The following is a 20,488-nucleotide window of genomic DNA, read 5'->3' as shown; positions in this document are numbered from 1 at the left end:
GTGGATGATAACAGACTCCCAGCAGGGTGTCAGCCTTGTTGGCCTTCCCCTTAATTCTTACCCATAGGCATTCAACTCCATCTTCCTTAGTTTCAATTTCTACGGCATCGAAAGTCTGCTTAATATAAAGGGGCACCCCTCCTCCTCTTCTTCCTTTCCTGTCTCTTCTGAGGAGCTTGTATCCATCCAGTGCAGTACTACAGCTATGGGAGTCATCCCACTGTGTTTCCGTGATGGCAGCTACATCATAGCTCTGCAGTTGCACCGTGGCCTCCAGCTCTTCTTGTTTGTTGCCCAAGCTGTGTGCATTGGTATACACACACCTCAGCTGGGTTACTGACTTCGCCCCTGACTTAGCCTTGCAACTCTTGGGCCTGCTTCCAGATAGCTCAGCTGCTCCCCCTTCCCCCTCCAAATCTAGTTTAAAGTCCTCTCAATGAGGTCTGCCAGTTCATGAGCTAAAAACCTTTTGCCCTTAACAGAGAGATCTACCCCATCTGGTTCTAGCAGAGCAGATGCTGTAAAGGTTTCCCCATGATCAAAGAATCCAAAATTTTGCCGATGACACCAACCCTTAAGCCACTTGTTGATGATGCGGATTCTCCTGTTTCTTTCTTCATTTTCCTCCGCCACCAAAGGGACTGAGCAGAACACTACCTGTGCTCCTGCCCTATCAACTACCTGACCCAGTACCCTGAAGTCCTTTCTAATTGCCTTGACACTCTTTTCAATCTCATCACTGCCAGCCTAGAGTATCAGCAGTGGCTGAATCAGAAGGCTGAATCAGCCCAGGAAGTCTCTCAGTGATATTTTGTACCTGGGAGGAAACAGACCTCACTGTAGGATGGGTCTGGTTAACATATGGGGCCCTCAGTTCCCTTCAGAAGGGAATCACCTACTACGATTACCCTTCTTTTCTTCTTGATGTTAGAGGTAGTGATCCATCTTACAGATGAATCATAACTGGGGGGTTCACTGGGCAGACAATTTTCTCCTAAATCATCTAGTTGCGTCTCTAGATCCAGGACCTCATACCTATTCTGAAGTGGTACCTGTCTGGATGATGGGGATGGGGAGGATTTTTTGTTATTGCCTCCCCGAATGGGGACCCATTTCCACTCCTCTTCATCTACCGGGTGCCCTTCTATTGCCTGAGAGCGGGAGGCATATAAGTCCTCAGTCTCTCGGTCAGAGGCCTCCCTTAAAGGTGGAAGGGCTGAGCTCCACCTGTCTATTTCCCTTTCACTCTCCCTGATACTCCTTAACCTTTCAACTTCCTCCCTAAGCTCAGTCACCAGTGAAAGGAGGTCATTCACTTGTTCACAGTGCAGGCAGGTCCCCTCCACAACACTCCCTGAAGCCACCGATAAGCTCAAACACTCTGGGCACGGATGGGTCTGTACAGACACATCCATTTTGGAGGGCTCAACTTGGTCACTTACACTTGTACCAGCCACAGTTTTTGACCGTGTAGAAAACATTACTAACAGACACTTCAAACACAACCGGGCAGCAGAAAGACCTCAAAGAACACAGAGGACTCCTTACTACCAAGAGAGCTGGCAACCCTACCTGCTTGCCCTGCCTGCTTGCCCTGCCTGTGCAAACTGCCTTGTACACGCCCCAGAGACTCAACACAATCACCACACCCGTTTGCCCGCTCCTGTTCGCTGTGCTCCCCAGAGGCCTCTTAAAATCAGCCCAACTCAGCAGCAACACAGGAAGCTCCACCCCTAGCTCCTCACTGACTCACAATGAAGGGTCAAAGGGGGAAGGAAGCCTTATGAGGAGTGGCTGAGGTCACTTGGTCTGTTCACCCCGGAGAAGAGGAGACTGAGGGGAAACCTCATTGCAAAACCTCATTGCAGTTACAACTTCCTCATGAGGGGAAGAGAAGGGACAGGCACTGCTGATCTCACCACTTGTGACCAGTGACAGGACTCAAGGAAATGACATGAAACTGAGTCAGTGGAGGTTTAGGCTAGATATCAGGAAAAGGTTTTCTACCCAGAGCACTGCAATAGGGCACCCCAGAGAAGTGGCAGAGGGCCAAACCTGACAGAGCTCAAGAAGCATTTGGAGAACAGTGTCAGGTACATGATGTGATTCTTGGGGTGTCCTGTGCAGGGCTAGGATGGACTCAGTGATCCCAGCTGGTCCCTTCCAACTCAGCATATTCTATGATACTATGATGCTAGGGCTTGGGAAGCTTGTTCTTGAATCCATGCAGCTGATGAAAGAAATGTCCCATAAAGACAAAGCCACTATTTAGCCAAGACCAACATTAAGCCAAAGCTCAGCTACCCAGTATGCTCTGGGGACAAGAAAATAGAACAAAATACCTCCTCTGCAATTCAGAGATGAAAACCCAACTGCTTGTTTTAGTATAAAACCCACTCATTTTGAACCAGAATAAAAACAAACATAAAAGGATACACAACTAAGGTATTTTCCCCTGATTTTCAAATCTGCTGCTGATTTTACAACCCCAGTTCTGAGCAGAAACAGTTATAGCCACTAAGAACACTGTTTAATTATCAGCCCACTACACTGTAAACCTCCAAAACCACCACTTCAGTGATTTGCACGCTTTATAATTTGATTTCTAATTTGGAGTAGTAAGGGAAAGCTCTGCAATGACATGCCTCTCAGTGCCATTTTCATGTATGGCACCTCTTTTTCAACGAGATGCTAGGCAAGAAACTTTTTTTATAGTATTATATTGAGACATTCAACTTTAACAAGTAGCATTTAATACACTGCAAAACCAATAGAAGACTGATATCAAAGGCAAAGAAGGCCATCGGTACTGTTTTATAAAGATTAGAAAAACATTTCCTATTCATGCAGACACCCTTTGCTGAGACCAAGGCCTTGGAATTGCCAGATGAGCCTGGCACCTCCAGCTGCCAGTGTGCAAGGTGAGATTGAAGGAGGCAGCTCAAGCTGCACGGACAGGTAGGGTTTGCTCAGAGAATGAGCAAAGGCCCATGCCTGAAGCAGATGTGAATTTATCAAGCTCACATTTCATGTCACAGACACTTAGAGTCTGATTAAAACTAAGACAGCCAGAGCTTATAAATACTGTAGAAGGGGAGTGGGATAAAAGCCTTTAAATGGTAGTAGCAAAGCAAAGCCTGAGAACTAGAGAATACTAGCTGCTCAATTGAAACCACAAATGATGAAATGTTAGTTATGTCTAGGTACTATCACTTACCATTTTCAGCAATTGCTTCCAGGGTGGAAATCTCTTTTAAATCACTAGAGAAAAAGAGGGAAGAGAAATAATTAAAAATATTTCCTAGGCAAGAATGATGTGAATCAGAAATGTATGAAGATACTGACTGATAAAAGGATTACTGTCAGTCCCTCTGTTTTTCTTTCATCTCCTCCTAATGACCCTTTTCTTCTGCAAAGCCATTAAAAATGTAGGGCCACAACTTCAGCTGATTCTTAAACCCCTCAGATTTTCTAGGCAGCAGGGAAGCCATACTACTGACAGTATTTTGGTCAGCCTCTGAGAAGCTGTTTTTCATTTGGTGTTGGGCCCTTGTTTAACATTTGTTCAGGAGCTCTTTAAAATTGTTATCATGCCTCCTGTGATGTGACAGCTAGAATTGCATTTGTTTAGGACATGTTGATATCTGCACCTTACACCAACATGTACAAATGCCCAAGTAACAAGCTGGGAAGAAGAGTAAGCAGAAGGAACTCAGCAACCATGCCTTATATTTTTTAAATATACATTCACCTGAAGGAACAGTCTCTCCCTTTCTCTGTTAGATCACAGCCCTCACAGAGCTGGAAACATGAAAAATTATAACCCTCCCCTTCCTTCCATAGCGATGGAAAATAAGGCTCTTTATTTTGTCTGTATGTTTATTCGCTTGCTTATTTATCCTGCCAGTATTTTTGACCCCTGGAATGCCTCTAGCAATTAATTCTGCAGGTAAATCATGTGTCAAGTAAAATAATTGAGCCGTTCTGCTGAAAAGTGTGTTGCCATTTAGTTTTATTAGCTGCCCCTTTGTTCTCATATAATGAGGCAGACAAAATAGGAATGCCTGACTACCTTTCTCAACATAATTCATCTATTACACCTGGTAAGCTCATCAGGGGACTGTGAAAAACACTGAATTTTTCCTTGTAAGAGAAACAATTTTGATAGCACTACAAGCTTGCACTCTGTTTTTTTTTTAGTTTCCTGAATACAACTGACATTTTCAAAAGCTCTAAAAGTCATGCACACATGTGGGTCAGCTCTGTTTGTGATAAGCCCCTACCTGGCAAGTGGTAGTAGCTGAACCACCAGTAAGTTTGGGTTAGATGCATTCACTTCCAGCTGAGAGACATTGAGATTGGTTACATTTGTTAACTTCCAATCTCCGGTTTCTTGAAGAACATTCAGGAGATACTTGGTAGCCTTGCAGTCAACAGCTGGCAAAACTAGAGATGAAGGAGAAGACTGAAGAATTTCCTGTAAAAAATTTACGAGATGTTTATTTACCTGCTTAATATTCAGTTGCTTAATAATTAACACAACCTTTTTTATAATGTTTTCTTAATTTAACATTCAAGGTGAGGGACCTCCACAGTAAACAGCATGTGAATTCTCACCAGCTTGATTGATGGTGGCTTGCAGGCTGCTCCTAAACTTTCTTGCAGTAAGCTTAAAGCACTCAGTAACACCAATTTTTTTGTCTTTTCCACATGTATGGAAGAGGAGAGCTAGATGATGCAGAAGTTCTCAAGCTAAGAGTGTAGTTGTTATGAGCACTGCCAGAAGCAAAGCTCAGATGACTCTAACTAAATGCCCTTGGATATGAGAAAGATCAGTGTCAGACACCTCCAGTTCCAGCAGCTCCATTCAGTTAAGTCATACTTTGCATAAAAAACACCCTGCATTTGTGTACATCCTGGTGGTACAGCACATGGTACAGAAAAATGTCTAATTTGTAATTATTAATTTTTAAAAGCTGCAGATTTCAGGATCTACAGAGCCTCCAGACACACACAAACAAAATTCATGTCATACTTTCCACCTTTTTACTCAAAGTACAAATTACAAAGCTCAGGCTGAATTGGTTCAGATAAAGCATTAGGGTATCATCCACTTTATTTACAGATAGCTGAGTTCCTGATACAGATACTTGAATAAAGTTAATTGAAAAACATTCTCATTCTTTAAATTTGGAACCCGCACAGTCAAAAAACATCTGTCCTAGATTTTTCTTGATAATAAAATTAACCTGAAATATTTGGGGAAACAAAGTGCAGGGTGAAGATTTGAAAATTATCAAAATTAATGTAGCCCATATTTAATGTTGTGGTGGGTTGACCGTGGCCTGATGCAGGTACCAACCAAAGCTGCTCTATCCTTTCCCTCTTCAACTATACTAAGGAGAGAAAATAAAAAGCTCATGGGCCAGGGAGAATTCACTAACCAATTACACAAGAAAAACAGTCTTGACTTGGGAAAATTAATTAAACTTATTAACAATCAAATCAGAGTATGATAATAGAAATAAAACAAAAAACACCTTCTACCCACCCCTCTCTTCTTCCAGGCACAACATTACCCATGACTCTCTACCTCCTGCCCTGCAGTGGAGAAGTGAACAGAGAATGGGGTCTGTAGTCAGTTCATCACACATTGTCTCTACTGCCTCTTCCTACTTGGGGGGAGGACTCCTCATACTCTTCCCTTGCTCCCACATGGGGTCCCTCCCATGGCAATCAGTCCTCCATGGACTTCTCCAAGGAGAGTCGTTCCCACAGGCTGCAGCTCTTCATGAACTGTTCCAGCGTGGGTCCCTCCCATGGGGTGCAGTCCATCAGGAACAGACTGCTCCAGCCTGGGCTCCTCTCTCCACAGGTCCTGCCAGGAGCTTTCCCACAGGGTTACAGCTTCCTTCAGGCCCCCAGCTCTCCTGGCACTGGGTGCTCCATGGGTTGCAGGTAGATCTCTGCTCCCCTGCTCCTCCCTGGGCTACAGAGGCAGAGCTGTCACACCATGGGCTGCAGGCGAATCTCTGCCTGCTCTGTTGCCTGGAGCACCTCCTCCCACCCCTTCTGTGCTGACCTTGGTGCTGGTTTCTCATAAATTCTCACTCTTTTCAAAACACATCTGCTTCTGTGCAGTAACTTCTTCACCTTTTTAAATATGCTGGCACTGTCTCTGATGGGCTCGGCCCTGGCCATTGGTGGGTCTCTCTTGGAGAATTGACACTTTTGGACATAGGGGAAGCTTCTGGCAGCTTCTCAAAAAAGCCAACCCTGCAGCCCACCCACTACCAAAGTCTTGCCACAAAAACCCAATACAAATTGAATACTGGAAGATATTTTTTCATTGAGCCCTAGTTTACAGCTTGTTAACTTTGCCTTTGGGTTTTCTACATTTAAGTCCAGATTAAGTCTTTCACTTGATCCAACATTGAGATCTTCAAGCTATTACAGACTCTCTCTCTCCCTCCAATGCAAGTGTTGTGGTGTTCCTAACACTTTTCTCCTACTATTCATTTTTTCCTTTTTGTCTGTTCTTTGACTGCTTTTCTGACCTGCTCTGTAATTCTTTCTAATTTCTCACATCTTCCTTCCTAGGCAAAGGCTATAGGTACTTTCATATTTCTATAGATGCTCATAAGGATTATGTGGAATTGTCTGATTTCCCAGACTAAGTGAAAAGTAACTGCAGAAATTAAAATAGAGGAGAAAGCACTGATCTTGTGTAATGTTTGAGTCTGTCTGTGAGTGTTTGAGTGTTTAGTCTTTGAGTAGTGCTTTTAGCACCTCTTGGAAGAAAAAAGATGAAACATATAATTTTGATTTGTTTACAGATTTGCATTTAGACCTCAAACTCTGAGCAATTCAATAATTTTTTTTTTATTTTCAATATTTTAATCCCTTGCCCCATAGCAGGAGCCAGAATGGCAACAGCCATTTCATCGAAGGATATTAAGCAGATTACTCATTTAATGTAGAATAAGATATAAAATGTATAATTACTGAGTAACATCTTAACTGTGCTTCTGCTCCTAACCAGTGCTGCACTGCCATCTGTCTCAGCTTTCAGCCACTGGTATTCAGCTGCTTTTTATCTGAAGGGGAGACACAGCTGGATATCAGCTCAGCAGCCTCAGGTAGGCAATCTGATCCCATGCCTCTTTGTCCTTCTTGCCATTTGGCAATCGTGCACTTTTCTTTACAATACCCATATGTTACTTTGCACATTTTAGGATTTCAGCTGCCATGCTTGTTCAAAACATGAAAACTCAAAAGGGGGTTGAGAATGAAGAGGATATTGAGAAACACCTGATTTTGCATTCTGCTAAAGAAAACCACATAGTAGCTAGGAACAGGAGAGGGACAAGGAGACAGAGGAAGGGGGAAAGAAGGAGACGGGGAAGGTTTAATTTTAACTTTCCAATTGTTATCTATCCCACAAATTTTTACACTGTAGCCATGCCCTTCAAATGTATGCATAAACCTGTAAGTTATTATTTTAATGAAAATTGATTTGATGTACTTTATGTGATAAAGTGTGTTGCAGCTACAGGAAGTACTGAAAAAACCTCCATGCTGTACTGTATAGTGGGAAACATGACACAATTTTTTTTTTCCCTGAGGATTACAGACAGATCCAAGGGACTGTCAAGAAGAAAACCTGAAGTCCAAGAATGGGAGGGAGCATTCCAAAGAATAAAACACAGACTATAACAATAACAAAGGACTGTACCAGGGAAAAGATTGATGTGGCCTTCCCAAAAAAAGTTTTGCCTAACAGTTCTGCTGAGGATATCTGAAGGAGTCAATGGGCATCTAGGAAGCTCTAGATGGTACAGTCTGCTTGGACCCACACAAGGCATTTGACAGAGTCTTGAAGCAAGGGCTACTAAAGAAACTGAGCTGCTTTGGAGAGAGAGGCAGACTATACAAGAAGGTAGCTAAAGAATAGATAAAGATTTAGCAAGAAAGGGGTATAAAAAAGTACCTGTTACTGCACTAGGGTGTGTTCTGTTCCATATGTTCCTAAACTATCTGATAAAAATATAAATATTGAGCTAATGAAACTTGCTCATTATGCTGATTTTTCCAGGTTAGTAAAGGCAGTGTCTGACTGATGAGCTACAGAAGCAGCTTCTGGCACAGCCTCTTGGTCTACTGAGTAACTGATAAGATTCAATGTAAATTGATTTTAGCACAGTGCAGGGTGACAGAAAAACAAACCTAATTTTACCTACACAATAACAGGTATTAAACTCAGAACTGAGTTACCCTTCAGTAATGAAATCTTGAGAGTTACAGCAGCTCTTTGAAAATGGTAATTCAGAGGCTGATAGTGATCAGGATGGAAAAAAAAATCAAATATTAATAGTATTTTCGAAAAGGCTAGCGAACAAAACATCATCATGTCACTGAATAAATCTATGATGAACTTTTATCTTGATTATTATGCAGCTCTGTGCAGGTTCCATTGTCAAAAAATAATATAATATAATAAAACTAGAAGAAAGAAAATAAAGACAGTCAAAATTTTGTTAGAACCTGTGTATCACACGTGAATAAATAGTACTGCTCAGTCTATGACCACTGAGTGAGGATAGGATGGAGTTATCACACTACAAGTGGCAATGACTTACAGTCATAATTATGTAGATGCACAGCTGGCCACTAATTGGAGTGTGTTAATATACACTGCAGTTCTAAGGAGCTGAACATTGTCTAGGGAAAGCCAAAGCTAATATTAAAGAAAAATAGTCTGTAGGATAGGTGACTTCTTGAGAAAGAAGTTCCCCAAATGCTAATCTCTGTATTTTATTATTTAATTTAGAAGTTGTTTGAAAGTTCAAGATAAATTATCTACCTATAAGATTCCATTTGTATGAATTGGAATAAGATTCTTTTATTGCATGCAAACCCATTGATACCAAAATCTCAGAACAGCTGCTAATGCAGCTGAACAAATCAAATATCTGCAAATGTTTCTGGGGTTTACAAGTCTATAACTCTTTTTCAAATAACACTTTCTTCTTGTAGAACACATGCTGTTACATGCTCTTATACATTCTAAATGAAATCTCCAGCTTAGGTTTATGAATAAGTTTGCATTTCTGAGGTTCATAAAGGAGGATGCTTGAGAGCAATGGAACATTTATTATAGCTTCACTGATCACTTGTATAATACAGACTGTGTAGGTAAAAACCTTCTGATTATGCAGCATCAAGGATTCTAATTTCCCCAGTGAGAAAATTCAGACCCGACCTTCATTTTGTCCTGTGTTGTGTGAGTATTATTGCAATCTTTCATTGCATGATTAAGAATTGATTTCTTACCCAAAGTATCTCAAGTGGAGTTCGGGTAATACGATAGCAAATTTTTGTAGACTCTGTTATGCCCAATATGGATGACTATAAAGTTCCTTTTCTGGCCCTGAGAACTAAACCCTAAGCAATAGATATTGACAAAACTCCCTCTATGGGCACCCAGGTGAAAAGGAAAGTATGCAGTTTATACATCTCATTTGCTTTCACTCACGTGAAAGAAAATGAGATTTATAAACCCACTCACCTCACCTCCATCAAACTGGAAAAGCATTAAGATTGCCAAATCCAACAGAAAAAATGTAGGAAGTGCTGGAGTTAAGGTGAGCAATTTGTAAAAATAAACTTCCCAGTTTTAAAGAAGCCATAGTACAGAAAAAATTTCTCAGCTCCAAGACAGAGAGGGAACAGAGACAAAGTCAGAAAAAAACCAGTTGCAGATTGTTACATACTTGGGTATAAGTGTTTGACCTGCCAGATACAGACAAGGATTTACTTAAACATGACCTTTTGTTTAGCTGAGGACCTCCCTCCCAGCCTCACTAGGTCCCAATCCCTTTGTATACCACCTGATTTCTAAACCCATCAGTCTCTGGCCTTATCTCTAGACTTTAAAGCCTTTAATCTCTATCTACAGTGCTGATGAAGTCCTGATTACAAGGCAAAGAAGAATTTTTTAAGTACTTTGATATGCCTCTTAAACGTGGAGGGCCTACTTCAATAAGACCACCACATTATTAGGAACTTGCAATGTCATGCATTGCAATGCATGTCAAACAGCTGAAATTTAACCCGTTTTGTAGTCAGGCAGCAACAAAAATTTCCTCTGGACACAGCCTTGCAGAGATGTTAAACCCTGAGAAAGTAAAACATAGCAGAGAAGAACGGGCACATCTGCCTGCGGGCACAGCCACTGATCCTCCCAGTACAGATGATTATTATCACTCCCATTCATTCCTCAGAAAACCCATGTAGATACTCTGAATAATTGTTTCTCTTCCAGCAGCAGTGTTAAAATGCTGTTATATGACAAGGAGATTAATATCTCCAGTTCCACTTATAGAAGGAAGACATGAGGTTCTAAGATGTAGAGACAGGTATTATGTGAATATTTATGTATTTAATTACACATAGTGCTTGCTGTGTGGTGCTTGGGAATTTACATTTCCTTGTGTGCTCTGATGCCATTTACATTACTAATAGCTCTGTTCATCCTGCACTGCCTCCAGGAATGTCTTTATGACTTCCACAAGTGAACATTTTGTCTAATTACATTTCAATAAACTGTCATGTAAGTACAACCATAGATGTTCTACACAAATCTGTAAAACTTCTCAGTAAGGACAAAACTTGAAGCTGTTGACTGATTCAGAATGATTCCATCTTAAACTCTGTGCCTAGAGTTTATTTCAAGTTAATCAACTAGCATTATTTTTTTTCATGAAGATTAGGCAAATAACATCTAGTGATATATTAACTTCATACAAATATAAAAGAGTTAATTCCCAGAATGAGCTTCAATTTCTGTAAAAACAAAAGAGATATTAAATTCTGAAAATACAAAAAAAAAGTTATTGGTTCCTTTAAGTTCTTTTCTTCCTGTGGCTTCAAAACCGAATTTTGAGGTGTTGGTCTGGAAGTTTATATTGTTTTTTACAATAGAAAATTGCAGCATATTTAAGAACAATTTTGTCAGTTATGATGACTTGTGAAAACTCAGTCTCTAAAAATATAATAGCTACAAAGCATGTATCTGCAAACTCAGTTTATTTCCTTTAACACATCTGGTTAAACTGGAATAATCTCAATAATTTAAACAGGAAAACTTCTGCAACTCAGTGCCCTTTTCCAAGTTATTTTCTCTATGCATCTTTCTTTCATCTTTCTTTTTCTTTTTAAATACTGCACATAAAGAAATAAATGGAATAAATGCTTGCCTGAACATTTTGAAACGGATTCTTGTTGCCATAGGATTCACTGAAGTATGTGAAGTCATCTATGCTAAGCTGAAAAACAAAGAGAGTAGGTTGGTGAGAAGAAGCCATGGCATCTCATTTAGGTACAGACTTGTGCTCAGAACTGGTGAGAAAAAAAAATGGTTTACATACCCTATCTTGCAGGAACAAGATGAGATTTCTGGAGTTCTGGGCAAGAAGAGGTTGCAAGAGTGCTGTCAGCTCCTGTTCTGAGACAACTTTTCCTTCATGCACTGCAATGTCTGGATTCCACTGTGATCTACAAAGGAATAATTCCTTTTTCTGTAGAATTTTCTGCCAATGATGATACCTTTCTTTAAATATGCAGCAGCAGGTAATGAAATCATCATCTTGCAGGTAATGAAATCATCATGTTTAAGATCAACTTTGCAGTTCAGTTTACTTTCATTCTACTCAAGAGAAAAAGAATTTGCTCATTTATGCCTGCATCAAATTGACTGTATTACAGTAGGAATGAATAGGGGTAATGTCTCTCTCTATTTCTTTGTTTGTGTACAACAGCAGAGTTGCATCTTTCCATAAAAAGTTACTTACTAAGTGCAATGAATATATTGAAAACATTCAGAGAGAATTCCCAGATGGCATCCCAGCTCCCAAAACACTTTGCAGTGCTGATAGATGGAGGTCAGGAGGAGTACAACTCAGACTAAATCACAGGTTGTCTTAAACTAGTTTTTTGTCAATAGAACTTTTGTTAGTAGAAGTGTCTTACAGAGCCATTGTACACAGGTTCTCTGCTAAGGTTTTCATGATGAAGGAAACATTCTACAGAAGCCACTCAGAAAAGCCATTTTTCCAGCAGCAGGAGCTCTTCTGAATGGAATGACTCAAAGCACCCAGCCTACAACTCCTTTACCAACCTATGAGGAGTGGACAGAGAAATAACTCATCTATTTAGTTCTGCTGCTACAGGAAACAGGCAAAACAAGAGGTGGCATTATTCTTTCAGCATCTCATTGGGATTTTAACAGTATGCAACATGGGTCTGTAGGAATGAAACTTTTCATGAACATTTTTATCCTAGGTGTTTTGACTAAAGAAAATTGTCTTTGGAAAAACAAACTGAACTTGATGCATAATCTTCCATCTTTGCCCAGGTACACATCAATTGCAACCTGAGAAAACAGGTTTTAGCAATTGATGACACTCCAACTGGTTCTAATTACAATGAGTCAAATGTAGGCAATTGTTGTGTGCTCTAACATCATTTATTATTGATTGTAATTTGATCAAGTTGAGATAAAAGTTAAATTTTCTAACCCAAAGCAATTTGCAAATGACCATTGCACAGCAAGCTTTTATGAACAAGAACAACCTTTGCAGTCCTTTAAGATGGAGGCAGAGCAGGGTTAATGAACACATATGTGGGGTTCAATGTGATTTTTTGGATAAGAAAATCTAAATTGCACTCCATGTCCTCCCTAGAATTCCAAAGAAGATTGCTGAAAGTGAATCAAAAGTGTCAAACTGCACCCATGGCAGAGGTCAAACCAGCACAGTCCTGCAGCACCAGGTGATCCCACCTCACTTTGGACTCTGGGGTTTGGGAAAGCATGAGAGAAAATTCTGTATGTGGAAGACTCCTTCAGGACAATGTGCTGGAAATGTGAAAATTAAATTCTAGTAGAATTTTTGCCCGTCATTTTACAAGCTTTAGAAATAAATCTTGCTGAGATGAAGGAAATGTTTTTTTGTTGGTTCACATTATCTGATTTTTTTTAGTTTTACTCAGTATCTTCGCTTTGTTAATTTGTGCTTGGAAATCCACATTAACTTATGTTTATAAACATAAACAACTGAGAAATTGCAACGGGCATGCCTCAACTTTTCAGAGAAGACACACCTCACAATTTAAAAAAATTTAGTATAATCTTTTCTATGAATATATTTGAAAACACAGAAAGTCACAAAGATTCTGAATGACTCTTCAGGAACTGACTTTGATACTGACTTTGTGCCTTGCATGGCCACATCAAAATACTAATGATATTAAAGAAAAAGCAGATAGAACAAATTAAAAGATGATAAAAAAATGGCTTGTGTGAAAGAAAATTACACTGAATACCTTGATATATTTATTTAAAAAAAACCTAAATAAATCTATTTCATACCTAATCTTAGAAAAATAAAGCTTTTGAGAGCTTTGGGGACTTGCAATTACGACTAAAAAGTAACAAAAGCACATGAAACAAAACGAAATTATCTGCAGCAGCACAATGATAAAGGCTTTTGCTGTGAACTCAAAACCTCAGAAGTTTAATGATCCTCTTTTAAAACATACTTGCTTCTAAGAAATTCCCTGTTCCTTGAAGCAGTTCTTGTTAGCTATCTAACCTTGAAAACACCTTTTGTGACACTTTTTAACTTTCAAGCAGTCAACTTTAGTAACTTCATCATCAAAAAAAAAATCTACATCAGTTGATTAGTAATTCTTTTAAAATGCAGCGTTTGCCTAATACTTGTATTCACAACATTATGCATACATTTATTTTTCTGTTTTTTAACAGTGTGCTGAGCACTATGCATGGCAGTAGGGAAGGCTACATCCTTCACTGAGGGAGCTGTTGCTTGGTGCTACAACATTCTCAGCCTGGTTCAGGCAGGAAAGAGAACCACAGGAACATTTAGGCTGGAAAAGACCTCTAAAATCAAGCCCAACTGTCAATCCAGCACTGCCTTGTCCGCCACTAAGCCATGTGCCTAAGTGCAACATCCACATCCACCTGTTTTTAGAACATTTCCAGCTGACTCAACCACTTCCCTGTTCCAATGCCTGACCACACTTGCAGTGAAGAATTTTTTCCTAATATCCAACCCAAACTTCCCCTGGTGCAACTTGAGGCCATTTCCTTTTATCCAATGTTTTCCTAGTTGGGAGAAGAGACCAACCCCGCGCCTGGCTACAGCCTCCTTTTGGAGAGTTGTAGAGAGCAGTAAGGTCTCCCCTCACCCCATTTTCTCCAGGCTAAACACCCCCAGGTCCCACAGCCACTCCTCACAAGACTTGTGCCCCAGCCCCCACCAGCTGCCTTGCCTGGTCAGGATGTTTTAGTGGATGCTTTACTGGGAGCTGCAGGGTGAAAGGGAGATCTGTGAGCGCCAGGGGCTCCTGGATACAGTGAGGATGAGCTTCCCTGAACACAGCCAAGCAGCTCATCCCACTGAGCTGCTCACCTCAGTGATGGATGCTGGTGTGGAACCAGCAGCAGGCCAACACACATATTGATTGCTCTTGTGGACTGCTCACACAAACTCTTGTGCCCAGAGACACACAGCCTCCTGCAGCCACCCACGAGCCAAGTGGGCTGCCTGCCACGGCACCAGCGGGGCTCCAAATGACAAACATCTCTGCTAATGGATGTGTGCAGGAGCACACAGCTTTAAGGAACCCTAAGGAAGCTTTTTTAACTCAACTGCTCTTTCTTTCCTCCAACAGTCAAACAGTGCCCTAAAGAAAGTGAGGAAAGCAAGTTTAGCTTGGTATTTTGCTCCTTTTTTATACCTTACTGCTCTGACATGACAACATTATGCTCCTTCCTGAACAGTATTCTTTCTGGAATTTGAGCAATTGGGTTGATGGAAGCAAAGATTTCAAGATTTCCTGTATCTGGACCCACCAGAAGGGCAGATGGGAAGACAACAAGGCTTCTAGCACTCTAACTCATGATTACAGTTTTGCTTTGTGGCTGGCTTCAGAACTCTTTCCTACAAGTTATTCTTGTCAGCTGTCTCTATCAGCCACCTTGTGATTACCATGTAAGAAATCACGTTTTCCCCTGCTCAGGAGAAGTAAAATAGCTTTCATGCTGGCACACAGTGTCTCCATAGGCATCCAATAAAATTATAGCTAAAAAAAATTATTTTCCTTTCTATATTACACCTTCTTTCAGTAGATTTATCAGTAAAGCCCCTGTAGTTTAGGAAACAGTGCAAATGTACTAATTTGCATTAAGACCTTCTCAAAGTCATTTATAAACTGGGTTTGTCAGAAAAAGTTTATCTTCCCTATATAAGCATAGCATAAAAAAAGGAAGTAATATATTTTAAAAGACTGTAGGGAAAAATCATTCCTAAAACAAACACATGAGGGGGCAATTACAAAAGCTAATTTTAATGAATTTATTTGCTCAAACTCCTTCTTTTTATCTGTGGAGGAAAAGAAATTCTTCTGAACATTAGTTGAAAATGGCTAAATCAATTTTTTTTTGTGTATCATATGGAAGAAGAGCTTTTCAACCTCCCCTGCTTCAAAAACCCAACCAGGGAATATTAGTTTAAAGGCTGATTTAAAATAAAGGTCAAATTTTCCACACCAAAGTTATTTGAAGAACATCCAGTGATATATTCTTTTGTGAAAAACAGGACAGTGTGACGTACTGAGTTAGTCCATATTTGAATTGAGATAGAATGTTGCTTTTTTAAAAAAAACTTTTCTCCAAGTAGGGATCTGCATTTTACTTTCTAGAGGAAAGAGGTATTTGATTTACTAATTTCTCTGTGAGAACTGGTATCATACTTCCCATTGCTTTGTGCACTGCCTGTGTTTGTCAGCTGTGGGTTTCACCTCTGTCTGGCATCTAACATAATCTTTAATAGCATGAATACAGTATAGTAATAATGCATAAAAGAGACTGTTACATTCTCTGATACAGCTGTCCTGAGACACAGCTTGGCAAACACTGGCTAGTTCTAAATTAGAACAAAATGTAGTATCCTTCAATTATTCAATATGAAATCCTAACAGATAACCTGGGAAAGGGTGATGGAATAGATCACTGAATCACAACTTCTGTTGATTAATGAATCGCTGAACTTTTATACTGGTGGGACATGTTCCTACAGAGTGAATAGATATCCACAGATATCCATAATTACTGCAATTCTCCAGTTAACTTTCCTAAGACTCTTAATAGTAATTTCCAAATTTCATAGGCCTGTGGATGACACACTGCAAACCTCACATCACTGGGAAGTACCAAATGCAAAGCACAGACGTAGGGGTTAGCAACAGGAAGTTGTCGTTAGTGTTACTTTGTTTTATAAAATAACGAAAAACTTCTTTTCAGTTGCTTCATAGACCTTCACCAGAACTAATTTTGGCCCTACAAGAGCTTTACCTTTCAAAATGCAAGTATCATGGTTGGAGGAACACTTCCTCCACAAAATGTTGTATTCCTGGAGACACGAAACTGTTTACCCAGTCCAGTATCCTGATTTTCTGCTCTGGATTTGTATAAACCAGAAAAATCTGCAGTAGAACAAGCTGCTAATTGCATCTTGATGGAAAGTTTGCTTTTATGACCACATGGGATTAAGTGATAAGATCTTGTTTATATATACAGCAGGTATGTTTTTTATATAAACCAGGAAGTAGGACAAAGGAAGCAGTGATCTTTTCTTAGATGCTTAGAATCACTTTTAACCTAAGAACAGTGCTTTCCAACATTTACTTTGCTTTTAAATACAGGGGTATTACACAGGGGTAATACACTCATATGAGTCCTGTCTTATATAGTGGTGAATCACTATGTATTTTGAATATAAAATTGCCTTGATGTTGAAACATTTTTTTTTCTTTTAGGGGGAGAAAAAAAGTGAAAGCTATAAAATCAAACTTTTTCAAAACATGCAGATCTCCATATGCAGAGTTTCAGGTTTTGGAAATCCATAAAAGATGAGTAAACATATGGCAAAGGTGGTTAATAAGTAGTAATGAATTTTTCTGACAACTTTACATATTCAGTATCCACCTGAAACTACTGCATTGCCCAACCTGCCATATTTCTGGAAATCCCCATAATGGTACAAATCCTTAAAGTGATCATTAATAAAATTCCTGGTTGGAAAGAAAGAGGCCTATTCCTAGTTCTTTCAAAACAGCTTCAGAGTCTGTTTTTATAAGTTATATGCAAACCCCTGAATTCCATGTCTCTGGATCTGTCAAGACTGCAGTTGTTTCTAACATCTGATGCATATACATACAGCAAGGTACTTAAGAACTTGTATTTAAAGTGAAAAGTCAGGGTTCAGAAGTTAGGAAATCTAAGGATTAAAAAACTACAACAGATTTTTTGGTCAGCTCCTTTATGTGCCACTGCCTTATATTGTGGATTTAAGCCATAACATCTCTAACAGTAGAGTTCAAAGATGCTTTAGGGTGAATTAAGCACATCTACTTCAGATTAGTTTACAGTATTAATTTACTTCTTGCTTAGCTTAGAACACAAAAATTATAAATAAAAATGGGTAAAATCACCTGTTGACTTGTTTGATGGCCGAGGTGCAAATTTGTTTATTGGTTAATTTACTGCCCAGAGCTGATTTACCATATTCGGTGGCACACTACACTCTGCGCAGACCCACACAGAGCAGCAGCACAAGCAGGGATACACTTCGACTCGATCTCTTACCTCCGAGTTGACCAAAGCAGCATCGGCACGTGATGCACGGCCAGGGACGCGTGGAGCAGCAGGGCAAGGGAGCCCAGGAGCAGGGCTGGGGCAGCGGGGCACAGCCGTGCCATGGCTCCGGGCTGCACACGGAGAGCCCGGCTCTGCGCACAGCCGCACTTCCCGCTCGGGCTGACGCTGCTCCCCGACAGCAGGGGGACTTCAGAACACCAACTTCCTTCGCCTGAACTTGGGAGTTACTCCTATTTTTAATACTTTCAGGTTTGTGATTCAAACAGCTCGTAAAACGCTCTGCAGTGTCAGTTTCCTCTAACCTTGAAGTGCAAGGGAAAGTCATGAAGTCCAAACTCCTGTCCTATGCAGGCTGATAACACTTATGTAACTTCAAAATGGAGTTTACAGAAAAGTTTTCTGTACTGCACGAAATATATTCTGCAGAACTTCTATCTTCTTTCCCTGCTACATATTATCATGTCCCTCAGCTTAGTTTTTTCACATATATTGAGATCTGGCGTCACACACTCGGGTGTTGACAGGTTTGAAATCTGCAACAAACTGCAGATTCCAGCAAGAAGGAAGAGAGAGAAAATGGCATGTTCAGAGCCACTGAAACACAGAATTGTTAAGCTATCTTTTGCACGGAGCAATGCTGCCCCTGAAATCAAAAATATTTTAAGTCAGGGCAAATTATAATCACTCCAGAATGTGACAGGACTTCAGTATTTTGCATGACTCATGTGAGAACAAAATAGTCTTAGAGAATTCCTTCATGCCTGGAAGCAAATTGCTCTGGGACGCTTTTTTGTGGCTGCCAAACACTGAGCAGTTTCTACACCTCGTGACTACATTAGGCAGCACAGCCTGGGCACATGTTTGGCTCTGGGCACAAATGCCTCCTCACCATCAGAACAAGATGTTAGAGATCATACACAAAAGAAGTTATGAGCTATGTTAAAATGAGTTGTATTAAGGGAAAAATAAGGAAGCACAGTGAAAACTGTACAAGATGACAGAAAGAGAGGTCAGAAGATATGCATGACTAAATCTGAGCACATGTAGCCAGATCAGTTAAATCTACTTGTCTTGAATCACAGTATATTGTTAAGAGTGTGGTTTCCTAATATAAGGCAATTTGTTCATCAACTCAATCTGAAATCTGATTTCTCAGAAAAAAAATAAGGGTAGCAATAAAACATTGTCATGTTCCTTTTCTTCTCCATGTTATCTTTACATAATACAGATTTTTACTGTACTTTTTCCTCTCAACCTCAGAGATATATTAGAAATCCCATCTGTTCCCTTTAACAAGCCAGTGTGTGTGTTTGTCTGTTTAAGGGTCTGTACAGGTAAGACAGTAAACCAGACCTCAAAGACAGAGGTAGAAACAGAAGCACCTAGACAGAATAAAGGAATTGCAGAATTTCCAACAAAACTCAATTTTGCAGAAGGACAATATTTGGCACACTAACCAATTCACACAGTTACAAAAACATCACCCTAAGTCCTACACCAGATGCACAAATAGTCTGCAGGTCTGATCACATTCAGAAGAGCCAGCTGGGTTCACAAATCCATGGTTTATTGAATGTAGCTTCTTTGGGATTGCTGGTGACAAAAGCAGCTGCTGCAGAATATATTGCATTAACAATATGACTGCAATCACAAGTTTAATTTCCTGTGTCAATACTCAGCATAACTGACGACCCAAGACTCATCAAAAGGGATCCTTTTTGTGGAGGGTGAGAAAGACAAGCCTGTCAATCTGTTCCTTAAAATTTTGTGTCAAATTCTCATCCCCCACTGAAGTACAAAATTGAGGTACACTTTAGACTTTATTAACCATTGTTGTGCAAAGCACTGTTGGCAGGACTGTGGTCAAACCTTCACTCTGTGAAGTTGCATTGTATGGAATATTTGATGGCAGGAGGTGCACTTGGTTTGTACAAAACATTTCTGGGCAACAAGTGGAACACAGCCACATGGTTTCTACCCTCACTTCCCGTTCTTCCCCATGGCCGTGGCAACACAAACCACAGGACTCTGCCCAGGTTCCGTCACACGCTGAGCTTTGCCCTCTCTTCACTGCTCAGTGCTTGGAACACACACCAGTGAGATGCACAGTTGGGGGGTATACTCTGTATTCTGCCTTACAGAAACAGTCTTAAATCTTCTTGAAACATAACCAGAGTGTTTTCTCTCAGATTACCATATCTCTTATGAACAAACTTTTAACTGAAAACAAACTGACTTTTCCTTTTTAATATTTCGCCACAAACCACAGTTTGGGAACAGCTGAAGTGAAAAAAGCTTTGAAAAAAAGAAACGAGAAGAGCCTATTGAGTGGGATTTTAATTTGCTTCACTAAGTAAATTTAGCTCACAAATATATCTGCATATATTTTCTCCTTTTTCTTCACTCCTAAAAATAGTGGGTTTTTGGACACTGATTTGAAGGATGACAGTTACAAGACACTTATTTTGTGGAAAAGCATGTTCCAAATATTAGTCAAGCATCTGACTGACTGTACTTCCAGCACAAATTTTTAACTATTTACACAAAAGTTTTCACAGTGTGACTAAATGGCACTGCCAGAAAAGAGCTAATGGTGCTGGTGAATGGAGTTCACACTGATCTGGCACACAGCCACCAGTGGTGTTCCCCAGGGCTCACTACTGGGGCCAGTCCTGATTAATGTCTTTACCAATGACCTGGATGAGGGGGTCTGTTGCCTAAGGATGATGAAAGAGAATGATGTGGGGG

At 40.1% G+C, this 20,488-nt stretch overlaps 1 protein-coding gene across 1 annotated transcript in view; it reads right to left on the bottom strand.

The window, feature by feature from the left end:
* Window positions 1–17,956, bottom strand: part of ATP6AP1 (ATPase H+ transporting accessory protein 1) — a 54,352-nt gene extending 36,396 nt beyond the window's left edge. Inside the window, exons 1-5 of the mRNA XM_036400359.2 lie at window positions 17,729–17,956; window positions 11,430–11,556; window positions 11,259–11,327; window positions 4,284–4,477; window positions 3,218–3,261 (exon numbers count right to left, since the gene is read on the bottom strand). Of these exons, the coding sequence (XP_036256252.1) occupies window positions 3,218–3,261; window positions 4,284–4,477; window positions 11,259–11,327; window positions 11,430–11,556; window positions 17,729–17,841 (547 nt within the window). The 5' untranslated portion in view covers window positions 17,842–17,956. The remainder of the gene's footprint in view (window positions 1–3,217; window positions 3,262–4,283; window positions 4,478–11,258; window positions 11,328–11,429; window positions 11,557–17,728) is intronic.
* Window positions 17,957–20,488: the final 2,532 nt, after the last annotated feature.

The sequence above is a fragment of the Molothrus ater genome, chromosome 5 (assembly GCF_012460135.2).
Source record: "Molothrus ater isolate BHLD 08-10-18 breed brown headed cowbird chromosome 5, BPBGC_Mater_1.1, whole genome shotgun sequence".
NCBI lineage: Eukaryota > Metazoa > Chordata > Aves > Passeriformes > Icteridae > Molothrus > Molothrus ater.
This window is presented reverse-complemented; position numbering and strand designations above follow the sequence as displayed.